The sequence below is a fragment of the Panicum hallii genome, chromosome 9 (genome assembly GCF_002211085.1).
Source record: "Panicum hallii strain FIL2 chromosome 9, PHallii_v3.1, whole genome shotgun sequence".
Lineage (NCBI taxonomy): Eukaryota > Viridiplantae > Streptophyta > Magnoliopsida > Poales > Poaceae > Panicum > Panicum hallii.
In genome coordinates this window covers 860,430-886,751 of record NC_038050.1, presented here as the reverse complement: position 1 = coordinate 886,751, position 26,322 = coordinate 860,430, and the positions used below count along the sequence as shown (strand labels likewise).

General features: G+C 44.0%; 5 protein-coding genes across 16 annotated transcripts; 3 read left to right on the top strand and 2 right to left on the bottom strand.

Moving 5' to 3' along the window:
• The first annotated feature begins 1,199 nt into the window (after positions 1-1,199).
• Positions 1,200-2,658, top strand: LOC112874301 (30S ribosomal protein S6 alpha, chloroplastic). The gene is made up of 2 exons (XM_025937546.1): positions 1,200-1,682; positions 2,204-2,658. The coding sequence occupies exons 1-2, from the start codon at positions 1,266-1,268 to the stop codon at positions 2,447-2,449; spliced, it is 663 nt and encodes a 220-aa protein (XP_025793331.1). The 5' UTR covers positions 1,200-1,265; the 3' UTR covers positions 2,450-2,658.
• Positions 2,659-2,858: 200 nt separating this feature from the next.
• Positions 2,859-8,142, bottom strand: LOC112874299 (putative RNA-binding protein Luc7-like 2). 10 transcript variants are annotated; one of them, XR_003224934.1, is made up of 14 exons: positions 7,844-8,142; positions 7,553-7,605; positions 7,275-7,443; positions 7,118-7,181; positions 6,646-6,725; positions 6,364-6,517; positions 5,690-5,751; positions 5,457-5,519; positions 4,643-4,701; positions 4,473-4,554; positions 4,165-4,258; positions 4,015-4,090; positions 3,579-3,933; positions 3,343-3,508 (listed from the first exon to the last, which is right to left on the bottom strand). XR_003224934.1 is itself a non-coding variant. In XM_025937544.1 (13 exons), exons 1-13 carry the CDS (start codon positions 7,988-7,990, stop codon positions 3,139-3,141), a joined length of 1,227 nt encoding a protein of 408 aa, XP_025793329.1. In that variant the 5' UTR covers positions 7,991-8,142; the 3' UTR covers positions 2,859-3,138. The 10 variants fall into 10 exon arrangements, 1 of the variants encoding a protein (XP_025793329.1); XR_003224935.1 differs by having other exon boundaries at positions 3,579-3,918; XR_003224932.1 differs by having other exon boundaries at positions 4,194-4,258.
• A 2,936-nt stretch (positions 8,143-11,078) lies between these two features.
• Positions 11,079-13,314, bottom strand: LOC112877020 (sister chromatid cohesion protein DCC1). The gene is made up of 3 exons (XM_025941219.1): positions 13,115-13,314; positions 11,481-12,389; positions 11,079-11,401 (listed from the first exon to the last, which is right to left on the bottom strand). The coding sequence occupies exons 1-3, from the start codon at positions 13,312-13,314 to the stop codon at positions 11,299-11,301; spliced, it is 1,212 nt and encodes a 403-aa protein (XP_025797004.1). The 3' UTR covers positions 11,079-11,298.
• Positions 13,315-14,251: 937 nt separating this feature from the next.
• LOC112874171 (probable ion channel CASTOR) lies at positions 14,252-21,244 on the top strand. 3 transcript variants are annotated; one of them, XM_025937364.1, is made up of 12 exons: positions 14,252-14,752; positions 14,835-14,906; positions 15,001-15,615; positions 15,962-16,144; positions 16,328-16,387; positions 16,459-16,662; positions 17,489-17,737; positions 18,752-18,850; positions 19,103-19,297; positions 19,425-19,517; positions 19,714-19,980; positions 20,349-20,588. In XM_025937364.1, exons 1-12 carry the CDS (start codon positions 14,327-14,329, stop codon positions 20,358-20,360), a joined length of 2,475 nt encoding a protein of 824 aa, XP_025793149.1. In that variant the 5' UTR covers positions 14,252-14,326; the 3' UTR covers positions 20,361-20,588. The 3 variants fall into 3 exon arrangements, with proteins under 3 accessions (XP_025793149.1, XP_025793146.1, XP_025793148.1); XM_025937361.1 differs by having other exon boundaries at positions 14,255-14,752; positions 20,372-21,244; XM_025937363.1 differs by lacking the exon at positions 18,752-18,850 and adding an exon at positions 18,599-18,697 and having other exon boundaries at positions 14,255-14,752; positions 20,372-21,244.
• Positions 21,245-21,601: 357 nt separating this feature from the next.
• On the top strand, positions 21,602-25,499 carry LOC112874173 (protein FAR1-RELATED SEQUENCE 6-like). Its single transcript, XM_025937365.1, has 7 exons — positions 21,602-21,833; positions 21,931-24,081; positions 24,176-24,286; positions 24,377-24,481; positions 24,577-24,645; positions 24,722-24,791; positions 25,201-25,499. The coding sequence occupies exons 2-6, from the start codon at positions 21,940-21,942 to the stop codon at positions 24,755-24,757; spliced, it is 2,463 nt and encodes an 820-aa protein (XP_025793150.1). The 5' UTR covers positions 21,602-21,833; positions 21,931-21,939; the 3' UTR covers positions 24,758-24,791; positions 25,201-25,499.
• The last annotated feature ends 823 nt before the right edge of the window (positions 25,500-26,322 follow it).

The window sequence follows — 26,322 nt, the reverse complement described above, 5'->3', positions numbered from 1 at the left end:
TGGACCGACCCACTTGCCAGTCCACCTCAGCTTCAGCAATCAGTGATCAAGAATTCCAAGAGAGGAGAGGAACTCGGCGAGACCAAGAAGATGAAGCGGCTGGAATTTGGGGTCAGGTGGATGGGTAATCTAGCAGGTCACAATCAGAGTTCATAAAATCCTCCAATCACAGCACGAAACATGTTGAGATCAATACGGCCAGGTGGAGAAAATTACTCCAAACATGGAGTAGCAGGGTTTGCAGCCTTTGGGCTGCTCTCTATGTTTCGACACGGCAGTGTTGATAGGTTTTTATGTAAACACGGGATTGGAACTGGGCTAACAGTAATATTTAGGAGTACCAAGTCAAAACTAATGTGCAAATGATCTCTTTTTCTTTACTAGGAAGGATTCATCAACATCCGTGAGCGCCCAGCTCAAAAGTTCCTTTTTGTGCGAGGTACCATCCAAAGGCAAACTAGAAACTTTTGACTAAATAAATCAAGAATTTCTACAGTATAGCTTTAAATTTGAACTGCATATAGGAATCTTAAAACTATATTATAGCGCTTTAAAGTAAGTACATCTTCCAGCAATGCCCACGCTTTGACGCCAAACTCGCAAGAGGTTAATCGTTCAAAATTGCTACTTGTGGGCACAATCCTATTTTACTGGAGATGATAAGAGTTGTTTCGCTAGTCTCTGTTTCATCCTTGGGACTACCGCTAAAGATACATAAACTTTAAACTTTAAACTTACAATATAAAGTAGGAAGAGCCACATCAACATAAGAATAAGAATAAGTTTGACAAAAATAACCAATCTGAAAGTTTAGAAACTAAAGAAACTAACTTGACCCTCGGAACAAAGTTGAGTAAAGTTGAAGGGCCCCATTTTGCCTTTTATAACTGGTTCCATACAGAAACTAGCCATCTCATCGTACACAGCAAATTATACTATTTTGTATGGAAATTCACCCGCTCATGTACACTCGAATGGCCAATGTTATATAGCTGTAATTGTGCATTGTTCAAATAAACGGGAGTACCATGGCTAGCACTCGCTGAAGTTCTTGCAAACAAAGTGAAAGTTTCAATGCTGGTTAATACAGTAAAAAAAACTTTGTAACCTGTTTGAAATTCCGGCCATTTTTCACCGAAATTCGTCCAAACAGGGTGCTACACGGGCCGAGCGGAGTTGTTAAGGCGTGGCGTCCTATCCTTATCTATCCAGTGGGCACGACACGAACAGCGCCTCCTCTCCCACTCTCGGCTTCCCTCCCTCCAATGCCGCCACCCATGGCGCTGCCCCTGTCCTCCGCCTCCGCCTCCACCACGCTTCCCACGCTCCCGCCGTTCCGCCCCTGCCCGCCCGCGGCGCTGCGCCTCCCCTCCGTCCGCGCCCGCGCCCGCGCGGTCTCCGCCGGCTACGCGGCGTCCTTCTACGGCGGCTCGGCGGCCGCGACCGGCGGCGCCGAGGACGAGGAGGTCGGCGACGAGGAGGGCTCCGCCTCGGGGTTCGGCTCCGGGCTGGGGCTCGGCGGCGGCGGGCTCGGGATGTCGGCCGCGGAGGCGGCGCTGGCGCTGGAGGAGCGGGAGATGCCGCCCTGCCCGCCGGGCCTGCGCCAGTACGAGACCATGGTCGTGCTGCGGCCCGACATGTCCGAGGAGGAGCGCCTCGCGCTCATCCAGCGCTACGAGGAGGTGATTCCATTAACTCCACCTTGCTGCAGTAGCTAGCTAACACAATCGACCATTTTGCCATTAAGTGTTCGTCGAAAATTCTATTCTGTCTGCTCGTTCAGCCATCAGAGCTGCATTCCTGCTGCAATGCGTTGGTTAAATGATGTCCAAACTTGGTAGAGAAAATGCAGAAGAATTCCAAGCCATAGTTCTGCAGATGTAATAACAATAATGTTGCAGTACCAGATTGTACATCAGTAAGCTAGCACTGAAATGTTCTTCGATTGTCGCCCATTGAGTCAACTGTGTCCAATTTAACTTCTACTGCATCAGTTTAGGGATGGCCAATTGGCCACTTATTCAAAAGTTTTTTCATCACCCGCGTAGATAATCATCGTGCCATCCTGAATTATGGCTTTCATATGGTCACGTTCACTGGTCGTAAGATGTTTACAGCACCCTTTGCCATCTGTGTACCATTGCATCGGTCACTTTGGTCTGCCATCCTGTGCTAACCTTGTTGCTTCCCTGTGCTGCCGCAGCTGCTCGTCGCCGGCGGCGCCATGTACGTGGAGGTCTTCAACCGTGGCGTCATCCCACTGGCATACAGCATCAGGAAGAGGAACAGCCGGACCGGGCTGCCGTCCACCTACTACGACGGCATATACCTCCTCGTCACCTACTTCACCAAGCCCGACTCCCTGTCCACCCTGCAGCAGAGGCTCAACGCCGACGATGACGTCATCCGGTCAACCAGCTTCAAGGTCCGCCCGCGGAAGGCCTTCTAGATGGCAGACAGGACTGGACTCATGGGGCTCAAGATTTGGTTTCTTGTGGAGTGAAAAGCTTCAGGTTTTGAATATTTTGTTCATATCATACAAGAATTCTGCAGTATTGCGAGTAGATGTACGCCTCCTCGGCCATGGTTGAGAGGGAAATGGTTATCCTTTACTGTGCCTGTGTTCTAGAAATGGATGTCCTCTTTGTTGCAAGTTAACCCGTTGAGATTTCGATTAAGAAAAACCCAAACCCCCGTCGAGAAATCACTTTATAAAAAAAAAAAAGTGGAGAAATCGCTCAGCAAACCTCTTCCATAAGTCGCTTCAAAAAAGAACCGTGGTTACGAGTAGATTTCATAGATAGCCAAAGCCAACTAAGTATTACAGTACATGATAAAAAAAAAAGAGATCGCACGAATTTGGGTAACGACAGGAACCAAGTGCTTTCAACTTCTGATGAGTTCAAACTTTAAACACAAAACATTCTTGGATCATTTAGCTGTCAAGTCGGTTCCCCAGAGTTCGATTTGATGTGAACGTTCTTGGCACAACATTGGTATATAAAAACAGTACTAAACGATGCAGAATGCACCAGATTGCCAGCATCAACCCATAACTAGTGGGAACTTTCAGAAGATACAAATCACAACTCTTATCTTCCCAAAGCACTTGAAAATCTTTCAGCCAGGTAGCAGCATTTAGTACCTCTCATGGCGCCTGAAATTTGCAGCAAATATCTGGATTAGTCCATGACAAGGTAAAAATATTTCAATCAAATAAAAAAGGTGGAGAACTTAATAAACTAGCCCTATTGTGCAAGGACCCATTATTCAGTAATACCTGCGCTCCCTGGACCGTGAACGTTCTCTTCTCCTTGAATCGTAGCCGCGGGAGCGGTCATAATCTCTATCCCGATCACGGTCATGGCGACGATCCCTATCATGACGTCTATCACGATCCCTATCATAATCTCCTCTTCTACCATCTCGAGAGTCAATCCTGTCTTTTCTTTCTGTATCTCTATCCCTTGATGCCCGACTGTTGTGGTCCTTGCTGTGCTCTCTTGATCTAAAAAGCCAAATACTTCAGATAATGTCGATGCTGACTAAAATAATGAAAAGGATGAGGAATGCCATACCGTCTATCATCTTCAGATTTGTCCTTCCTTCTTTTATTTCTCAGCTCCTGGAAGATGGCATAGTGTATTTTATGACAGTAAAAATGATGATATTTTGGTATACTTAAAAATAAGAGACAAATGTTCCAAAAGAAAAGGCAAGTGATACATTACAGGCAAGGCTGCTTCAGCAAAAATAATCTTACACATTTGTGGAGCAGGTAGCAGATAAACAGCAGAACAAGTTGTCACTTACAGCAAATGTTGGCAAAAGGACGTGCTTTCAGGATAACTTAACCAGTAATATTTATCACCAGATCTATATAATATGGCTCACCAGTAGAAAAGCAACCTCCAGCTTCTGCTCAACATAATACTAAGCAGAGCACATGAGCAGTTTGTCACAATTAAGTAAACATGATTCATCATACCATGTTCTGCATGCTCCTATGCTTACATTTCTCAAGAGACAGTGACTGTTGTTGCCATGGGTGTGAAGATGATTGTCACATGCACGCAACATGGACTAATTCCTGTAATGACTAGCGTAATAACCAAACTGCCCTCCAATGTGAGTAATGAAATAATATATAGGGAAGGTGAGAACCTTGAGGCTCTTGAGATAAGAAAACTCACAGATGCCAAAAGGCCCAAAACAGAGTAACTCTTTAAAGCAGAAAATGGTACATTACACTCAGCACCTGATAAATTGCACCTTAACAGACTCAGAGAAGTCAAAGGAATAAATCAAGCTCATATTCTAATGGACAAACAGAATGTGAGTCCTAGTAAGATGTGAGGGTTTATGATTTGAATGTACTTATGTCTCCACTGTTTACAAAGCCTGGATTCTTAATTTATTTCATTAATTTTCAGCATTGTACATGTATTTGGGCATGGCATGCAGGAATTTACCTGAAGTTCTTTCAGTTTTTCACGAATCAGCATGTAGCCCAAGTGTAGCTTCCCTCCAAAATGGTCAGCAAGACGTCGATCACTGTGTTGGGATAAATTCAGTTCATGGTAAAGATGCAATTTAGACAGTTTCAGATAATGGTGGGAGTGGAAGGAGCTAAAAGCATTACTTGTCATATACACTCAGAAATGCACCACATATGTCACAGAGGCGTAATTTTTGATCCGTCTGTAAAGTGGAAAAAGAGAGAACTATTAGCAATTACCTAACTAGTACCGCACCAACTAAAATTTATGTAACAAAATAGTGTCAACCCTTAAACCTTAAAAACAGCCATAACACCTTTAAGAGTAAATTCAATTCGTATGCAGCAATTCCTATCAAGAGTCCACAACGTATGATATAACTTTCAATAAAATATGGCGCCAGATAATAAAAGGTGATTTCAAGACAAGCACATAAAGGTAGTACTCATTGATGCTTGCAAACACTGGAGCTCTATATATGTAATGCACATGTAGTTTGTAGAATGAATCATTTTTTGGGGGAAATGCGCTGGTATATAGGTTCATATCCAGTGCGCAAAGGTTGAACTGACTAAAGAGCTTGTACCAAAAGAAGAGAAGCGATTCTAGAGCAATATCTGATAAAAAAGAGGATATGTGAACTGTGCCAGTTTACTTTTAACACGCAATTGTGAAGGCTTATGTTTAATTCCGATTAGATTACAGAATTACATAGTTGGAGAAAAATACATATTGAACTCATAATTTCAGATAAAGTGGATCCAAGAATTATGTTAGGCATCACATGATCCACAGATCTATTCTAGAACAAACCTTGCACAAGGGTTAACTCAAAGGCCACAATAAGCAATCACCAAAACACGAACAGAAAAGACAGACAGCAATACTATGCAAACTAATGATATCAAACAAATGACAACTTCATTCAAAATAGCCATTGGTTGTGTGAAAACTCACAATTCTAACATCAGCAGCTGTATATTTAGTAGGATCTGAAGGTGGCTCCGGCCGTGGCGCCAGCTATTGATAGGAGTAAAAACCAAATTAGCCAAACAAAAGAAAAGGAATAGCATCGAAGCCATAAAAAGTTCATCTATGTCTGTGACAGCAAGACTAAAAACAAACCTACTTAAATTAGCTGGCACAATAACATAGTAAATTAAGTTGCACATAGTAACAGTAATTGCTACCTTTTTCAGAGCTTCTGCCTCTTCCAAAGCTTTCTGAGCTTCGTCTACCATGCCTTGTTCACCTACAAAAAAAGGACGGCAATAAAAGTATAATATCATCACATACTCATTTCTGCTGTTAGAGGAAAAAGCAGTGTGACAAAGTTCATAAAGCCAGTACAGATGCTTGAAATGCAAAGATCAGAAGGTTGACATATAATTAAAAAAAAACTACAGAAGAAACCGGTGTCTAATCTAATTAACAAATAAACAATAACCTATATAGTCTTCATCTAAGCTGTAGGGGGGCAGTGGGATGGCGCCTAACACCTAATTGATTACTGATTAGACTGGCTAGGTGGCTCATATTCAAAACAGCAGACCTATGGTGCATAAACTTGTCTGTGATCCTGAAAAGGTCTAGAGATCAAAATATGCCACATATACCAACATAAAAGTTCAGAATTTTCATGAAAGTTATCTTTGCAGCTTCTCACTTTTGCCAGAAACATAAAAAATAGTTTCTATTTGATTTTATACCAACTAACTGGGTGCACGGCAGTCCACAGGTATATACTAGGAGAACTCACCCGAACTTAGCCCAAGTCACTAAATACATATGGACCTATAAGCAACAAAACCACTATACATGAAATTTTGCAAAGTAAAGACATTTGACAGATTGCATCCCATACCAAGCTCTTCAGCTTTCTTAAGCTTTTCATTAATCATTTCTTGAGTACGAGCATCAGGAGGAGGAGGTGGTGGCACTGCTGCTACTTGAGGAGGTGGAGCAGGTGTAGGTAATGAAGCTCTGTCCTTGTTAAAAGCATCAAGCAAGAGGGTAGCCTGAAACAAAATTGGGAAAACAATTATCACGTCAAAACAAAAGCACTACTATTTACTAATTTGTGCTGGAATATCTCCTAGGATCTATACGAATTAAATACTTGGATATTTGAATTTCAAAGTATTACCTGCATATCAGCCCTTTTAGCTCTCAGTTCTTCCACCACTTCCTGGGCCTTTATTTTATCATCAGTTCTCCCCTCAAAATCTGGTAGTACATTTCAAAGAGAATTTTGAATACTGATAGTAAAATTTAGCAGCTTAAGGCTCAAACTTGAAGCCAAAATACGTTGTCTAGATCCTGCTACCTGAATATAAATTGGTGTTATCATCAAGCGATGCTATAGCTAAGTCCATAATAGAAAGTAGAAACACCTCTGTTTTCTGGATCCTACAAGTAGATCTTGTATTGCAAGATTATGTTGAAAGGCACTGACTAGATTAATTACTGTCACATTGTTGATGTGACCATCCTGGCAACTTTTCTTTAGTCATAAGCATATCTACTGATGTTAGTGTTACTCATAGAGAATTATATGCATCGACATATTTAGATTCAAACAACAATGCAGGCAAAAATACAAATGTAGTTTGGATTACCAAAAGTATCAACTTCTTTCATTTTCTCCTTGATTTGTTTTGACAGCTGCAGTATCTCATCTGTCTGTGAAGATTAACATATAATCAATTTACAGGTTAAAGCAAGTCATCATTAGAAATAAACTTTAGTAATTGATGTATGAGGAATGGCAAATACCAGAGTAACCTCAGACACAGATATTGCAATAGCAGCCTTGGCATCCTCATCCGCAAGCCGTTTCAGGGCCCTTTGAATTTTCCTATCACACTCCACGATGAGCCTTTCTATCATATCCTCAAGCTCTCTATCAAAATTCTCTGATCCCTTTGATTTTGCTTCTTCATAGCTGGCAACAGCTCAGGAAAGCAGGCATACACAGTACTTTGCAAGCTAGATTTCTGAATATAAATGGTGTGAAGAAAAATTCACACATAACAAGGTCAAATGAAGGATACTCTTTCCGTAGCTGAAGCGAGTGAATCTTCGAACAAGGTCCGAGATCCATTTTCTGCAATCGCCAAATAAGTGAGTTAAATAACATCAGCACAAAGCGAAATTACTTCTGATGTTTTTTTCCCTGAAAGCTCAATGCATCTAACACTAGCAACATTCTGTTCATCCATGAATGCTGAAAAAAGAAAACCCTAAGGAGACAATTTCTTAGCCCAAACGGGCAAACCTAAGCTAACCAAAATTACCACGCAAATTAGCAGGAAGACAGCACCGAATAGGGGAGAGGGGCATACCGTGAGCTGGAATAGGTCGTGCGGGCATAGACCCGCGAGGAAGAGGCGGCAGACGTCGCGGTCGTAGTAGTTCCGGTTGACCTCCTCCACGTCGCCGTTGCGGTTGGCGCCCATGAGCACGTCCAGCTGCTTCCGCATGGCGTCCATGGCGGGCGGAAACCCCTTAGCCCTACCCCCGGCGAGGGGAGGGCTCCGCGGGCGAAAGGAGGAGACGGGATTTTTTAGGGTTTCTACTCAACGCGCCGGCGAGAGACTGCTGCTGTCCGGGAGAGGAGACGAAGAAGAAGAGATGCGGTCGGAGGGTTGTGTGGGTCGCGGGCTCCCGGCTCTTACACTATTTTGTTTGGGCGGGGCTCGTATCACACAGCCCACGGGCTCTTTTGGGTTGGGCCCCAAATTTGGATGACTGGGCCGCATTTTATTTTAACTTCCCATTTTTTATTCTGTTAATAACTAATAAAAAAATCATCTGACTTCGAAAAAATCAACTGAGCTGCAAAGTCTGATGCTCGTAAATTGGCAAAAAGAAAAAATATAAATCTAGGGAGATTTTAATTTATCATTAACACAAGGGCCTCTAGATATGAAAATCTTTCCGATGTAGTAAAAAAGCGTTGAAAAAAGTGGAATAAAGAAAAAAATATCTTTCCGATGTAGTAAAAAAGCGTTGAAAAATTCGAATAAAGAAAAAAGTGGAATAAAGAAAGGGGATGAAGGTGAATGGTGGTACTTCAGTAGATCTAGGATTTAGGATCAAGGTTAAGGTTTGAGATTTAGGTTGGGGATTTCTCGTGGCGGAGAAAGGGGGATTTGTGGATGCTAAGGTTAAAGAGAAATCTAGGAGGTGGCCGGCCTGGCGATGGAGGTAGAAGCGGGTAACACAATGAGGCGGTGGCAGAGTGCCACCATCCGCGATGGTGGGAGGTGGAGGTGGCTCGCGGGGTGGGGGAGGATGGAAGGGAGAGGCTTTAGGGGCGAGTGGTTCATTATAGCGGCGTGGCATACCAAAGTGGCTATGGATTTGATGGTGACGGGCCCCTTAGCCGGAGTCATCGGTCAATCGGTGACGGGTCTAGGGACCCGAGGTTTCCAACGGACCCACCTCTCATTGACCAGTCCAAGGTCGTGCCCGGAACAAGCATCCGTTCGTATAAGGCAACAACTTCATTTGAACCGTCTCGGCCCACAACCCCGACTAACAACTCGGTCGGGATGACCAGAGCCCATATTCTCGATGTGGGAACGATCGAAGGCTGGGTCCGTACCAAGGCGCCAACCGGGAGTTCCGACTGGGCTTCGCCTTACGCACGCCTGCCTCCTCGACCGGCAGGCTAGTCGGGAGGCTAGACCCGGCTTACCAAGCGGGCCCCAGGAGTAGGTACAGAGGATGAGGATGAGTCTCGAGGTTAACCTGTCTTACACGGCCAACCACTCCACGAGGGTTACAGTCTCCTTTGTTGTGGCAGCAGGGCGCCATTATTTTACTTGCCCGTCCTCGCGAAGGGATGGGGCGCGATGTCATCACGACACGGCGGACATGCCTCCATCACGACGGAGTGACAAGACGTGGCGTGACTACCGTGCCATCCCTATCGGCACGGCTCCCCCCCCTCCCCCCCCGGATCGATGGAGTCCGATGCACAGGAACAAGACGGGACAGCCACTCCACGATGCAGGATTTGGATGGAGGACTCCGACCGACAGAGTGGGCGGACCCGACCGACGGGGCTAGGAACTCTTTCTTCACCAATCTTTTTCTACCCGTAGTTCCCCTGTAAAAGCTGATCCCCCTTGGGCTATAAAAGGGAGGGTCAACGACCTAGGCAAAAAGAGAGCGGGAACTGAGAGAGAACTCGTCACCTCCTCCACTCGAAAGTTTGTAACTCCCTAAACTCACCCGAGCACCTAGGTTCAAGCAATACAACCGACTAACCCCCGATTGCACGTAGGGCATTTTGCTTGAACCAGTATAAATCTTGAATCTTGAGTCATTGTGTGTTAGGCCACATCTGATCACGACGCGTGATACACACTTTAAATAGTTTTAGCTGTCAGCCATTTCCGGAACCGACAATCGGTGTTGTGGATGAGAGGCAGATTGGCGTAGATGAAAAACGAGAGGTAGATGAAGATGAGAGGTTGGCGACGCGGGGAAGATGAATGTGGCTCACCGCGTATCACTTTATAGAAAAACTCGGAGGGCCCTCCCTCTCCGCCTGCCTTATCGAGGGCATCTTCCATAGTTGCCTCTGCTAGCAAGACATGCTTGTATATTTGGATGTGGGTGGATTTATTGTTACCGATTAGGTTAATTCCCCACAGCTCCTATAGAGAGTGCATAAACCATTCATCTATTGTGGAACGTTAGTGATGAGATGGAGAGAAATAATATCGTGTTTTGGAGAATAGTAATTTTATGCAAGCATGAAAACAATGTTCGATGATATAATGGACATTTTATTCATGAAGTAGACATTGACGCAGGTGACCCTCAGGGCTGCATGTAGAACAAAACTCTGGTGCTGCAACTGGAACAGATAAGGAATAATAAATCGTCACATGAAGAACAATACTGCTCACTGGAGGCTAGTACCATATGATGAAAAGAACTATTAGTATGTATCACATAATGTCAATATATATGGGCTCAGAATATGTAAAACATCAGGAAACAAATATAACACATGATGACATGAAGAATTGTAATCAATGAAAATGGATTGTGGATGACTCATGGATTTTTTTGAAAAAAGATTATAGAAAACTTCATTTTGGAGCAGATGGCTGCCGAGGTCACTATAATGGACAATGCTGACGTTCAGGGATTGATGTCCCTTCAGGCTTTGACCATGGCCTCAGCCCTCATGTAGAACTCTGGGAGGAATACATGAGAAGACTGGCAATTGAAGGAACGTGTAAGCAACACGTTCATTACAACAAGCTATTTAGCTTATCGTAGTTGGGTGGGTTTGAAAAATAGAGATCAAATAGTTAGAATAATTTGAAGATGTAATCAGATGGTTAGATTCACTATTTCTGTGGAAGAGGCTAATGTAAGTATGTAACTCAGTTAGTTGTCTTATATTTCAAAAAATACAACCCAGATCCTGAATCTATTATAACTTCATACTAAATAAAGGATTTCTTGATGTTGTTTAAATTTTGAAGTTTCAAAGATCCAGAAGACACAAAGCTTTTATGTGTTTGCCGGAAAGAAAAATAGATCCGCAAGACAACAACCGGCTAGCTGCACGAATTTCAGCTTTGGGTAGCTATGTTTACCAAAGGTTACAGCAAAAAGGCGCAAGTGCAAAGTTTTTCAGACAATACATTCCATCACCATAAGACCCATACTACAACCAGGATCACAGATCTGTATGTAACAAGAAGTTGGGTGTCATTGACAATACCTAACTATGCCTGCATCAAAGTATGACTGTAGGAGGCTAGATCGATTATCTTGCAGTAAAAATTGGTTCGGCTTCAGAGCTTGGTTGGGTTCTTCTGGTATACTTGATGAGCAATCCTTCTGAAGAGACACCGGGTACACGCAAGTCCCTGGACATGAGACATACATAGTTGCATGTTTATTCGACTGTAGAATTGATACAAAAAAAAAGGTTGGTGCAAAGCATACCTGATGTAAAGTTGCAGATCCTTCCACTCCCACTTTAGCCGCTCGCGGAAAAGTGCTGCAAACCTCTCAGCAGGCGTCAGTGGCAGATCGGCAACACTGAAAGCATGCACCCAGGTCTCAGCCCCAAGTTTGTCATACAACACTTCCCCTTCGAGCATCTGAAGATCCACACGCATTCCTGAAGGAACGCTTCTCTTCCATTTGTCCATAAAGTTGGCAAGCTTCATCTTTCCAGCACCAAGCACTCTCCTAGCAAATTGTAAGCATACACACTTCTCATCGAGGCTCCAAAAACTTCTGCCTTCCTGCTCAACCTTTGTGCCAAATCTGTTGAGGCAATGAGTTACAATCTTATGGGCGAAACCATCAGATTCCATGACAGATAGCACATCATTTTCAGGCACTGCATTTAATGGCCAGTCGTGCAACACAGAGTTGTGCAGGATCATGTCAAGAATCGTGTTCATGGAAGTGGCATCGACTGTCCTCCAGAATCCATCTATCTCGACAGCTGAGAGGGTATTCAGTCCGTCTAACAGCTCACCATCACTGGCCTGGATAAGTTTGCAGAGGTCTTGCCACGTGTATAGCCCCTTCTTATGCTGGAAGCCATCTCCAAGATCCTCATCAAGTGTGTAGGGCCTCTCACGGAGAAGGCTCCTCAGTTTATCAAGTCGTGGAGCAGTTCGAACCAATTCAATGTTCCCTGGTGCTAACTTAATGGCAGCAGCCACTGCATCAGCTGCATTAGCATCACCGCTGGTATTATCAGGCCTTAAGCATGGAGCAGATGGTTCCCCAGGTGGTATCAGAAACACAGAATTGGATGTGCCAACAAACTTCATGGAATATGTTGCAGAAGGTGTGCAGAGGACAGCTTCTTCATCAGGACGCCCCCTTATAGTCACCCTATATCAAGAGAAATGTCAAAATTTCTAAGAGGTGAAAACATTGATATGATGCGCCATACTTTTCTAGAACATTGTAAGGCTTTGTACTTCTCCAATGCCATGTGAATTAGTGCTGCAAATGCAAGAGCAACCTCACTATATCCACTACATATCTGTGGCACATATTTCAGCTGTTTACTCAGTTCAGCTTTGGCTTAGGAAATATCAGCAAAGTTAAGCCGCGTTATCGAGCGCAAAATGGAACAAGAATGGATAACAGCAGACTTAACTGAACATTTACACCAGGACAAACTCATGATTAAGTCCAGTGAAACACAAACTCGCTCACAAGTAAATAACAGAGATGCCCTCATGCCCATATCTAGAGAATAACAGCCTATGCTTTTCAACCACAATGGCTTGGAAATACTGGGTCACGGTGGGCCAATTTGACAAGGGTTAACTTTGCCTTGGGCGAGAATAATGTTAGAATAGTTCGTGCAAACTAGTTAGCACACAAGGTTAATAGTGCAATGGGGCAATTTCAGGCCTACGAACCAAGCACAAAAAACGAATTTCTTCTGGAGATCGATTGTGGATCTCGTAAGTAATAATGACATCCTAATAAAACGTAAATCGAGAATGCCCCCCCCCCTGAAGTTGAAAGAATGGCGCTGATGCCTGCTGTTTCTTGATCTATTGGGGGAAAAGAGTGTATGTCGCTTGGTTGGGCGGAGGGCTTACCGGCCTTGTAGAAGGTCAGGTAGGAGGTCGTCGGCGGCCTCGAGGAGGACGAGGTCGTCGTGGCGACCGAACGCCTGGTGGTAGCATAGCGACACCGAGGCGCCCCCGGCGGCTAGGGCCAGCACGGCGTCGGCCCCGCCGCCGCCGCCGTCCCATTCGATCTCGGCCCGGGTCTCAGCGTCCTCCATCTCCGCATCCATGGGTCGGGGCGCCGAGGGTTGGGGGTTGAGGATTTCTTTTCCTTTTTCTTCACCTCTGTGTCGTTTCGTTTGGCGCGCTTTTGGTTTTGATGGGTGAGTTTCGCGCGGGAAATGTTTTGGTTCGTGGGGTCAGGAGGTCAGTCTTTGGACAGGCCAGATGGAAGCAAAGGATATTTTGATGATTAGTGAAAAGATAGTGTTAAATTTATTCATGACATTTCATACTCTATGAGTAGGAGGAGAGATATAAGGAAGTTCAAAAAAGAAGTTTAAATTTTGAGGGAACCGAAAAACGAAGCCATATCATAAGCTTTTCTAGACAAATCCGTTAGATAGAATATTACGCTGATTTGGATGTTAGCCTTTTTAGCCTCTCTAGATAACTCCATGTGCAAGTTATTCATATACTTATCCGAATGAACGAGTAAGTCGTAGTATTTAGCAATGGTTTGTTGGGCACAAATGAGTTTGAAGCGTATTTGTGGCAATATCTCATATCTAGACAACTACCAACCAAATCACCATTCGATATTTCCACACGGAAAAATCTTCAAATATTAGCGTATGTCAATCTTTGCCTAAGATGTTGTTCATCACATATATCTTTCATATCAAGGTATGATTTTGTAAAATACGTGAGTTTATAATAGATGGATGAAACCATGTGCAGCGAACCAGATGACAATCTAAAAGACCGTGATGTAACTAACTTGTGGCATGACAACGTTTGGTTATGAATTAAATATGTATATATACATGGGAAACTTTGTAAAAGTCCAACAACAGTAGCAGCATCTACGGAGACTCGAGAGGAAAGAGTCCACAGTTTTAAATTAGAATAAAAACCATCTAATTTATTCGATTTGGATAAAGAGAAAAATTAAACAAGTCAATGTTGACAGGGCCGAATCATTTCGCGAAAACCAACAGCGCGAACAAACTCGGACATCCCTCCCACTCGTCAGCAGCATCCCACCAGCATCCGCCGCCCCGCTACTCGGAAATCCCCGAAATGCCCCTGCTGGACCCCGACTCCTCGTCGTCGCCGCCGCCGGCGCAACACCGCGACTGGTTCTTCCCGCCGGCCCCGCCGTTCCTCCCCTCCTCCAGAGCCCGAACCCCCAGGACTCCCTTCCCCTCCACCTACCGCTCCTCCAAGCCCTACTCCGTCTATTCCCTCGCCGACCGCCGGCCGCCTCCTACACCACGCTCCCGCTCGCGCTCCCCGCACCCACCGCCGGAGCAGCAGCAGCAGACGCCGCCTCCTCCGTCCGCGCCGCGCCGCCGTGACCCCCGGTACGCCGGCGTCCGCCGCGATGATGCCCGTAGTACGGCTGCCTCAGAGAAAGCCGCGCCCGCGATGGCCGCGCCGGTGCACGGGAGGAAGCCGGCAGCATCGGCGATCACCCCGCGATGGTCGGGGATGCTCTCAGCGGCGGTGAGAAACGGGTGGACTCGCTGGGTTTCGTGTTTGACTTTTGTTGACTTGGGTTGTTTAATCGCGGAATCTGATGCTTCAGGTTATTTTACTGTGCTTGGCCTCCCTTCTCCGTAGGAACTTCTCGTTACACGATCAGGTTTACCATTTGCAGGTACAAGTCTGCACTTACGTTCCTTGCAGTGCCTGAGTTCGCGAAACATTATACGTGCTCTCAATCATATCCTGTTTCATTCTGAATGTTTCAGGAACAGCTCGCGGTAGCTACTGCAAAACTTCAGTCATGTATTATAGGCTCCTCATCGGATATGAGCGACAATAATTTTCTGTATCAGGATGACAATATTACCATGCCAAACAGAAGTCTTAAGAACTTTTCCCTGCTTATCTCCCTTTCTGTACTATATGCACCACTGGTAATTCTCAAGTACATAGACCTTGTGTCAAAGATAAGGAGTTCACGTGACTCTGAAGAAGTTCCCATAAACAAGCGGTTCGCATACAGAGTTGATATATTTCTATCACTTCACCCATATGCTAAACCGTTGGTTCTACTTGTTGCTACATTGTTACTAATTGCTCTTGGCGGGCTGGCTCTGTATGGTGTGACTGATGATAGCTTAACTGATTGTCTTTGGCTGTCTTGGACCTTCGTTGCTGACTCGGGGAACCATGCCAATGCTGTGGGTTTTGGACCCAAGCTGGTTTCAGTTTCAATTAGTATTGGTGGGATGTTGGTTTTTGCCATGATGCTTGGTCTTGTCACCGATTCAATCTCTGAGAAGTTTGATTCTTTGAGGAAAGGAAGAAGTGAAGTCATAGAGCAGAGCCACACTCTGATTCTTGGATGGAGTGACAAGTTGGTAATATTGGAACGATCCTTTGCTAGTATTTTGTTGCGAATTTATTATCTATGTTAGATAGATTGCTTTTTTCCTTGTTGTTTAGGTATGAATGTTGTAGTTGTACAAATCATTAATTTGTTTACTGGCTCTGTATTCTGTCACATCGCCTCACAGTTGCCTAAAACCAGATAATATTAGTCATAGTGTCATGCATATTATGAGAGAATGTGATGAATATTTTGCCAACTTTAGTTCACTATGTTTAACTTATACAATGGCTTTGTTACATGTCATCTTATTGTAAGAACAAAATTTGCATTTCTCCACATTATGTAGTCTAATCTGTTCTATTTGGTGGCAATAGGGATCTTTGCTGAACCAAATAGCCATTGCTAATGAAAGCTTGGGAGGTGGGACCATTGTAGTGATGGCAGAGAAAGACAAAGAGGAAATGGAAGCCGACATTGCTAAAATGGAGTTTGACTTGAAAGGAACAGCTGTAATATGTAGAAGTGGAAGCCCACTGATTCTCGCTGACTTGAAAAAGGTAAACAATGTGATCTACAGACTTACTTTGCGACATAATTTTTTCTCAATTTAATATGCCATTTTGATCTGCTGACAATTATTAGGATGATTGTGATGTACTGATGTTAGTTAATTCCTGGATAGCACTTCACTTCTGTCTATATGTGCCTTTTTTCCAACTAAATATACCTTCATGCACAAGGTCTCAGTTTCAAAGGCGCGAGCAATTGTGGTTTTAGCCGAAGAAGGAAATGCTGACCAGGTAAACTTCGCTGATCAAGTTGTATTGTCATGTGAAAGCTCTTCCTTACATCATGGCACTCTTTTTCGCAGAGTGATGCACGGGCACTGCGAACAGTCTTGAGTTTAACTGGAGTTAAAGAGGGGCTAAGAGGTCACATAGTAGTTGAGCTTAGTGACCTTGACAATGAAGTTCTAGTCAAGCTTGTGGGCGGAGATCTCGTGGAAACTGTTGTTGCACATGATGTGATCGGTCGATTGATGATACAGTGTGCACGTCAGCCAGGCCTTGCTCAGGTTTCCTTCTAACCAACAATGAATTCTAAATGCTGTTACTTTGTCTAGATAAGAATCCTTACTAGATCTCCACATCCTGCTTGTTAATGGGAAACACCTCCCTTCTTTTAGCAGGATAATTAAAATAGTATCTTTTCTGTTGGTGACATACACACACACGCGCGCGCGCACGAGTGCACCAGGACACCACCACAAAACCAACCCACTAAGCATTTAAGGAAAGGAGGAGCTGGAAATACTCATGACCTCCCTTTGTGTGTGGTGGGTACACAATCTGACCATCTGGGTGCGCTTGTGTGATCAAACTCAGCATTCGTTAAGAAAAACTTCTTTTGGGCATTCTGTTCGATTCTAGTTACTGTTCCATAGTAGAATACCACATTATGCGCATCTAGAAAAAACCATTTAGTAAAGTCTGTTTACTAAGTTCAAAAGGTACATCTACCATACATACATTCTGTATTCTTAATTTATCGCCTTCATTTGATTCCAGACATACATGAGTACAAGACCATACGAGCTACTGTACAGACTCTCTAACGGCATTCAAAATCATGATATCCACTGCACAAATTTTTTTTCATTTCCTGTTTGTTCTACACTTATTTTCTTTAACTTGTGACTACAGATTTTATGAAACTAAACTAGTGGCTTCTTCTACATTTGCAATGTGTGGATACTTTCAAGTTTTAACTGTACCGACAGAATGCTCACTATAATTATCTGGCTGATTGAATGTTAGATGTAGCTCAGTAATTTACATATAGCCTCTGTATTTAATAATTTCTCAATGCTGTTGTAAAGATCATTTGAGTTTAATATACAGATATGGGAAGATATTCTTGGCTTTGAGAACTGTGAATTCTACATTAAGAGATGGCCTAAGTTGGATGGAATGCGATTTGAAGATGTGCTGATTAGCTTTCCTGATGCTGTTCCATGTGGCATAAAAGTGGCATCTTATGGGGGCAAGATTATTTTGAACCCTGATGATTGTTATGTTTTGCAAGAGGGTGATGAGGTGATAGTAATTGCAGAAGATGATGACACATATGCCCCAGCACCGTTGCCCAAGGTAATTCTTTCATGAGATGTGATGCTTTTTTTTTCCTGTTATAATCTGCAAGCATTCATGTTTAGTTTGATATTTTTCATTGCTATGACTATAATAATTTCAATATTGATATAAAATCCTGTGATTTTAGACTTTGGCAAATTGTCCTTGGCAGTATGGGTACATTGTTAATCTTCTCACTGCATTCCACAAACTGTACTGTATTGCCATTGTTGTACTTGTCTGCCTCCAGGTTCTGTTTTGTAATCCATCTATTATATCATTTAAACTCTTTCATTTTGATATGTTCTTATCTTTAGAACTTGCCGCATAAACTGATTTCAGAGAGTTAACTTCAAAAACTTCTTACTTACATTTATGGATGGTTGTTAATTATTCATAACATTTTTTTAATATATTTTTGTTGACAGTTGGCATCTCAAAGTCATTGCATATAGACTTTATTTGAACTTTTTTATATGTGGCTATAAACTTGTGTTACGGAAATTCCTGTAACATTTACATGACCTTTTTCCCAAGACCCTCCTGGAATTGCTTCCATCCCTATAAAATTTCCATCAGTAGGATTGTATTCTCAATAACAGCAATCAACACACAGCAGCAAATTGAATTGTAGCTTCTGTTAAATGAAGCTTTATTTCCTTGGAGTTGTGATTTGCAACTTATTCATTCCCTCCCCATTTTGTTTATTGAGTACCGGTAGTGCAACCACAGTATGCTGTTTATGCTTTGCGGACACCAGTGTACCACTTGTTCTCACTTCTTGAAACCATAAAGAACTAGTCATCTTAAGAAAGTTGAACATAGACAGACACTGCATATGTGTAACATCCCATAAGCAAAGTCAATCTTATTATTCAGGTTAAAGAGGCTGTTTACATAGACATTGTTCACTCTGAAAGAAAGCCTCAGAAGATTCTTCTTTGTGGATGGCGACGGGATATAGATGATATGATTGCGGTAAGTTCTTTCTTTGAAGCTCCTAATTCCTTTTCTCTCTGTTAAACTGTGCAGGTTAGGAGAGGGTATCTGCCTAAAGATTTTGTTGTTCCAAAGTCTCCAGAAAGAATATTGTTTTGTGGTTGGCGCCGTGATATAGAAGATATGATAATGGTAACTTGTTGATGGATCCAAATTGACATTCATAAGTGTTCGTTTGCATGTAATGGAGACATTTGTAGCGGAAGGATTTGAAGGGAGAATTTACCTGAGCCAATAGTCCTAAATCCATAGTATTTCTTCATGTTTTGAATTTGATTTTTGTATAATTTGTATGACAGCAGCAAAGTTGATGGAAGAAGCTATTATGGCCTTAATTTCTTTTGGTTGAGAATAACATATTGTAACTTGGCTGTTGATACCCAGGTACTTGATGCTTTCCTTGCGCCAGGATCAGAGTTGTGGATGTTTAATGACGTCCCTGAGGTTGACAGGGAAAGAAAGCTGATTGATGGAGGTCTGGACTTCAGTCGTCTAGATAATATTACTTTGGTGCATCGTGAAGGAAATGCTGTCATTCGCCGTCACCTGGAGAGCCTCCCTTTAGAATCATTTGATTCTGTGAGTTCTGAGAAATTAAAATTGTACCCTGCTAGATTTGTTATTCTGCAGACAACTAGTGCTATGGTTTTCTGATGAGTATAGTTGCTTGCATTTCCTCTGACTGATGCTTGAAAGCAAAATGCAGATCCTGATTTTGGCAGATGAATCTGTAGAAGATTCAGCAATCCAAGCTGACTCAAGGTCACTTGCAACATTACTGCTGATCAGAGATATTCAGGTTTTTTTCTAGAACAGAATTGTTTTGACTTCTCAATTATTTATGGATTTTACTTGTTATTGATATCATCTTCAGATCACATGCCATAATCTTCAATCATACGCTATTGTTTAAAAATCCCATGCTGTCTTTCCTAATGTTATACTAAACTCTTCATAAGAACTGAAGATTGTTCTCACATTCTTAATCGCTGCAGGCAAAACGGCTTCCGTGCAGGGAAGCGATGGTTTCAAATGTTCCCGGAGGGACCTTTTCTGAAGGTTCTTGGATAGGGGAGATGCAACAAGCATCTGTCAAATCTGTTATAATCAGTGAGATTTTGGATCCTAGGACAAAAAATTTGTTGTCAATGTCAAAAATTAGTGACTATGTTCTTTCAAATGAACTCGTTAGCATGGCATTGGCAATGGTTGCAGAAGATCGGCAGATAAATGATGTCTTGGAGGAGCTCTTTGCCGAACAGGTATAATCCCCAAAGTTGATGGTTGCATGGTCAATCACTGACCTTCTAATTTACCGCTGAGAATATATGATTTGCAATCTGCATTCAATCATATCCTTATCACATTCAATGCCCGAACATATATGCAAATAATATTGAACTTATAAGTTGCATAGCATAGTAGATGGATCTAATGTTTAGTACACTAACTAAATTCTTAGAGCCTTATCTCAGACATAGATGTTACTTGGTTAACTATACCTATAAAATCCATCTCCAGAAAGGAAATGTTTATCTCATGTTTCTATTTGTCAGAGTAACTTCTAAGCTAGCAGCTTGACTTCTTTTGGATCATGTGTCTTGTCAGGTTTATTTCTAACTAATATCAGTTTGCAACTTGACTCCTTTGCAGGGAAATGAAATGCAAATACGACCATCCGATCTGTACCTTAGAGATGAAGAGGAGTTAAATTTCTTCGAGGTCATTTTACGTGCTAGACAGAGGAAAGAGATTGTCATTGGGTACCGTCTTGAAGGAGCTGAGCGTGCCATAATCAATCCAACAGACAAAGTTTCAAGGCGAAGGTGGTCGCCCAAGGATGTTTTTGTTGTTATATCCGAGAAAGAATGAGCTACATCAAATTACAGTTAACATGAGAAGCTGCTGAGCACACCTAAGGAAAAACAGGCAGCCGTGCCATTGGACGCATCAACAAGTGCAGACAGCTGTTTCACTCTGATGCTCGTTCGGCAGAAGGCAAGCACTGAGTGTGAAGGAGCAAAGCAAAAACATGGACCAGATTTTGGATACCTTGGCTTGCCATGTTCAAAATGCTGCAATATGGTTTAAAAGGCTGTGAACAGAATACACGACACAAGCTTTGGAAGTTTGGATCGATCCAGTTCATTTGTATATTCTTGTCTGTGTAACTTCCATGTACACATTACATAACAAGCAGAGCATCACCTATGTTAAGGGCTTAAAGCTCCTCCTGAGCGTTGAGTCTGACACTGAGCGGGAACACAATTTTCCAGTGAGGCTGTTATACCCTTGCGATAGACTGCAGTGTTTGTTCAGCACGGCAGTTCCATTGCTTAGTTTCAGCATTTTGTACAAATTGAGGAAACCATTTGACTTTGATACAAGCAATTTTGCTGTATTTCTTCATATTCGTGAATAGCATGAGATGCCTGTCATTCATGTAAATATGTATAACCGGAAGATCATGTGGGGACCCAATTTTCGGTGCTTAGATCTTTATATACCTCTTTTCAGTTTATACTCCATTGCCAAAGGTGAGCTTGCTAAAAACTAGTACTGTGATAAAGTGGCCATGGGCGGATCCAGCATCTTCCCACTTACCTGCTGGAGCTCCATGGTCATGGAGAGAAGAGAGTGCTTGGAGGAAGGAGAGGAAGTCGCTGAAAGTGGCAGGCACATAATGAGCCAATTTTTTTGCTGCACCAGCTATTCAATTTAAAGTGGATTTGTGGACTAAAGTTGCACGGCATTTTCGTTTTGAGATGAATCTAGAGTGGATAAATGAACTTCTTGTTTTTTTTTCTCAGAAAAAAGTGAACTCCTTCGGAGGCCCTCCTAAAGTTTTTTCTCCTTCCTCCCAGCGTCCCGCACCATTTGTGCGAAACAACCCCAGGAAATATCAAAATTGCCACCGAGCTCCTTTTTCCCAAAGTAGCCCCTCACTTCGAAGCCTTCTCTTTCCTGCCTTCGCCTGCGGCGGCGCTCCCCTCTCGGTTGGCTGCCGGGCCCGTTCGTCCCAGCGACACTCTCACACCCCCGCCCACCTCGAAGAATTGCTCTCTCGTATTCCTCCTCCCTCCCGCCGGACTCAGATTGATCTCTTCTCTTGTCGGTAAGCAACCCTAGCTTGTTTGAATCACTGGCTGAATTCTATTGTTCTATGAGTTTGTTCCGCACGATTCCGCCTCTGATTGGGTTGGGATTAGCAGGAGGGAATCATGATGGAGGTGGGCATGAATCCGGGGGAGGAATTGGATTTCGGGGGCAACCAGGAAGACGACGAGGAGGCGGGGGACATCTCCCCCGGCAGCAAGGAGCTCGCCGCCATGGTCGAGGCCGCGGCCGCGGCGGAGAGCGTCGAGCTGGACGACGGCGCCGCCGCGTCGGCGGCGCAGTACGGGGACGACCGCACGCCGAGGGACGGGATGGTGTTCAAGTCCTACGAGGAGGTGCTCAACTTCTACAAGCGCTACGCCCTGCGCACGGGCTTCGGGGTCTGCGTCAAGAAGTCCTCCTTCACCAAGGCCGGCCTCTGCCGCCGCCTCGTGCTCGTCTGCAACAAGTGGGGGAACGGCAAGGAGGACGCCTGCTACCAGGCCAGGCCGACGGCCAAGACCAACTGCCAGGCCACCGTGGTCGCCAGGCTGTGGGGGGACGGCTTGCTGCACCTAACGGATGTGAACCTTGAGCACAACCACGCGCTGAATCCATCCGCAGCACGCTTTCTGAGGTGCTACAAGACACTGCCAAGTGGAATGAGCAAAGATCTCGTGGTGAGGGCTGCCAGAGGAGAATGCTCGGCTGCCGGTGACATTGATGTCCCAATATTTGATGACTGGGGAAGGCTTAAGATTGGGGAAGCTGATGTCGTGGCCATCAACAGTTTTTTCGCAGAGATGCAGGCAAAGCTGCCAAACTCCTTCTATGTCATGGATTTTTATGTAGAAGGCCATCTAAGGAGTGTTCTCTGGGCTGATTCAAGATCCAGGACAGCATATCAATATTTTAGTGATGCTATTTTGATCGATACAACATGCTTAAGGAACAAGTATCAAGTCCCCCTTGTTTCATTTCTGGGTGTGAATCATCATGGCCAGCTTGTATTGTTAGGCTGTGGCTTGCTGTCCGATGAGAGTACAGAGAGCTTCTTATGGCTGTTCAAGTCGTGGTTAACTTGTATGAAAGGACGATCTCCAAATGCTGTAGTTACTGATGAATGTGTCGCGATAAAAGCTGCAGTTCGAGAAGTGTTTCCTAAAACACGCCATAGAATAAGTGATTGGCATGTACTGAGAAGTGTTTCAGAAAAATTAGGAGAAATGCCAGAATATGAAGCAATGGGAACCGAACTGGAGACTGTAATATATGATTCTTTGAATGATGATGAGTTTGATGCAAGGTGGAAGAACTGGATTGATAGATTTGGCCTTCAGGACAATGAATGGATCACCTTTCTGTATGAGAATCGACACTTGTGGGCCCCTGCCTTCCTCAAGGATGCCTTCTGGGCTGGGCTTTGGACTTTTAGCCAGCATGAAAGTCCAAGTGCATTTTTTGAGGATTCAATCAACTCAGAGACCACATTGGTGTCATTCCTTGCCAGCTACATGATGCTTTTGGAGAAGAAATACAAAATGGAGCAACAGGATGATTTTGACTCATTAAATAGCAGCAGGGTCCTCATATCAAAGTACCCAATGGAAGAGCAGCTATCCAGATTGTACACCTTGAATATGTTTATAAAGTTCCAGGATGAGCTGAAGGCAACAATGCATTGTCAAGTTCAGCTAGATGGATCAGCATCTTCTTTTATAGTTATTGATTTGACCGAGCCAGCCAGTGAAATGCTGAATAAAAAGTACGAGGTTGTTCACTGTATGGCGGCAAACAGAATGGAGTGTAACTGTGGTCTATTTCAGTTTAGTGGCATCATTTGTAGGCATGCATTATCTGTGCTTAAATGGCAGCAAGTATATGACATACTCCCTTGTTATGTACTTAGCAGATGGCGGAATGACTTCAAGCTGCTGCACTACCCGGATAATCCATCAAAGGATTTGGCAACAAATAATCATGTTGAGCGTTATGATTATATTTCTTTGCAGTTCCTTCATCTTGTTGAGATTGGAATGTCATCAGATGAGAAGTATAGGCATGCAGTAAGGCTTATAAAAGACATTAAGGAGACCCTTCTTGATGATAATCTGTGCCGTGATTTGGAGCAGAAACTTACACCAGCTGAACGTGCGATTGTGAATGGTGACAGCCATACACAGCCTGGTTCATCTGAGGGGGGTCCAGCGAAGAAGCGCCGGGGCCGTCCTCCTAAGAAGAGTAAAGAGATAAGCGTGGATTCTATGGTAAATCAGCTTGGGAATAACGTGTTTCCTTCCATTATGTGCACTTCTCGCGTCATTTCGTTGTTGTTGGTAACCATCTTTTTTGGTATGACAGGACTCCTTATTAGTATCAACAGATGTAACTCAGAAAGGTGCTTTTCATTCTTCTTCTACCGCCTCAAACCTTGGCACTCATGTCCGGACACATGGAGTTGTTGATCTCATGGTACTCGCTTTTCTCAATAATTGGTTGCTAAACCATCGTCAGATACGAGATTCTTGACAGTATATTTACTCTTAATTGTGTATCTTCCAGGAAGAAGTGAATCCAAGCGAGCTATCATTTGATAGCCGTTACGGGGTGCAATCTGGCCACCCGCACCACTTTGGTAACCAGCTGCATGCAGGAAACACTTTGCAGGTTTATTCTTTGCTATGCTGCACTTGAATTTTTCTCTTGAATAAAATATGTGCAATAAAGGAGAAGACTTAAAATAGTTTCCGCAAACCGTGCAGTTTGGCCAACCTACATCAACAGCAGAGCACTCTAGGGTTCAATGGGTGTTTCCTAATAGCATGTATCAGGTGAATGTACGTTGCAGTTTATTTAGTATATACTTTAGTGGTAATCATATATACTGATGCACTGTCTCAAATGTAGGACGACCAAGTGCCTTATGGCAGACGGACATCATAGCTATTGGAGTCGGGGTCCGGGGTTTGCCATTCAGGTTTCTTTCTCTTGAGAACTTCTCCTTTATAGTAGCATGGAGTCTATGCCATGTCGAGATGATAAGTCATGTTTGCCTTAGGAATTAATATGTTAGCATTTGCCTCAGAGAAGGTCTCATGTGGAAGTGTTTCTGAATATGGGTTGGCATTTTAGCATTTTACATGTGAGCCTGTAGAACAACCTTAATTAATTATTCTGTACTTTTGTCGTGGGATGATCATTGGGGCGACACAGCTCCATCAGCATGGTGTAGTATTTGTTTTGTTGTAAGGGAAGCTTTTGTATGTTTAGCTAGGAAATGTTCATGTCAGTGAAATGTAAAGCGACATTCTTTTTGAGCTATATAGGTTTCCAAATTCCGTGTCCATCTTCTTACGATTGTTGCTTGCCCTCCATGCAACGTGCAGGAAACTGGGTGAGGAATCCTTTCTTCGTTTGGACTTTGGAGCACCGCGCTGCCGAGGACTTTGGAGCGCTGTAGCGTTGAAGCAGGCCGGCCAAATGGAGTCGCACTTGGGATTTTGGAACCTCATCATCTAACAGAGAGCACGCCTTGGAAATACGTTGCTGTGCAGTGGCTGCTCGTGGGGGTTCTTCTTTCTGTAGGAGTAGGAGGAACGTGGCATCGATCTTACCCCAACTAACATGTGTACATACGCATCATCTTGAAAGAACCAACCCGACCCGTTATTTTCTCGTTTGTTAACACGATCGAGCCACTTGCATTTGCATGGCACGTCCGCCAACAGCAACTTCCCAAGCCTATTGCTCGATGCTCGTGGCTCAACTGCGCGGGCCGCCTATCCGCCGCCTCTGCTTCCGACCACAGCCGAGGATGCTACCGGAGGGCGAAGCTCCTTTGGACGGGAAGGGCGAAAGTAAGGTGCTAGGGTTTTCGGCGGGGAGGCGCCGAGGCGGTGGCTGAGTTGGACGGAAGGCGCGGCCGCCTTGCCACTCCTGCACGGGCAGCGCCAGTGCGCGCCGATCGTCAGGCCAGGCCCGTCCCACGCCGGCGCTCACGGCTGCATCGTCGGAACATCCCCGAGTTCTCCCTGCAGCAAGCAGTGGCAAGCGCTCCTGTCAAGTCTCCATTGGAGTTCTCCTTGAAGATCTTGGTGAACAGCTGCGCCACCTGAGATAGTCGAACCATTGAAGGTTTTGAGCATGATAATGGTAGCCGTTCAGATTCCGGGCCATGAGAAGAGCGGCTGGCACTTGTTCGATGAAATGCCTGCCAGCCGTTCGAGACCACCTAGGCTCCGTCCTTGAGGTTACGATCCATCAGGGCTTGCTATCTCTCCACCATTTGCAGATGCTCTTGCCAGGAAGCGCTTCTGGTAACGTATCCATGCCCCCATTTGCAGATATTCATTTGACAGCACATCATGTGTATGATGGTCGTTGTATTCCCATCTCCAGATACTCAAGCGCCCAGAAATCAAACCTTGCCATGAACAGGTTTGTGATTGCAATAATGCCGATCGATATGTTTCCATGTATTTGGTGGTAATCATGAGTAATGCATAGAC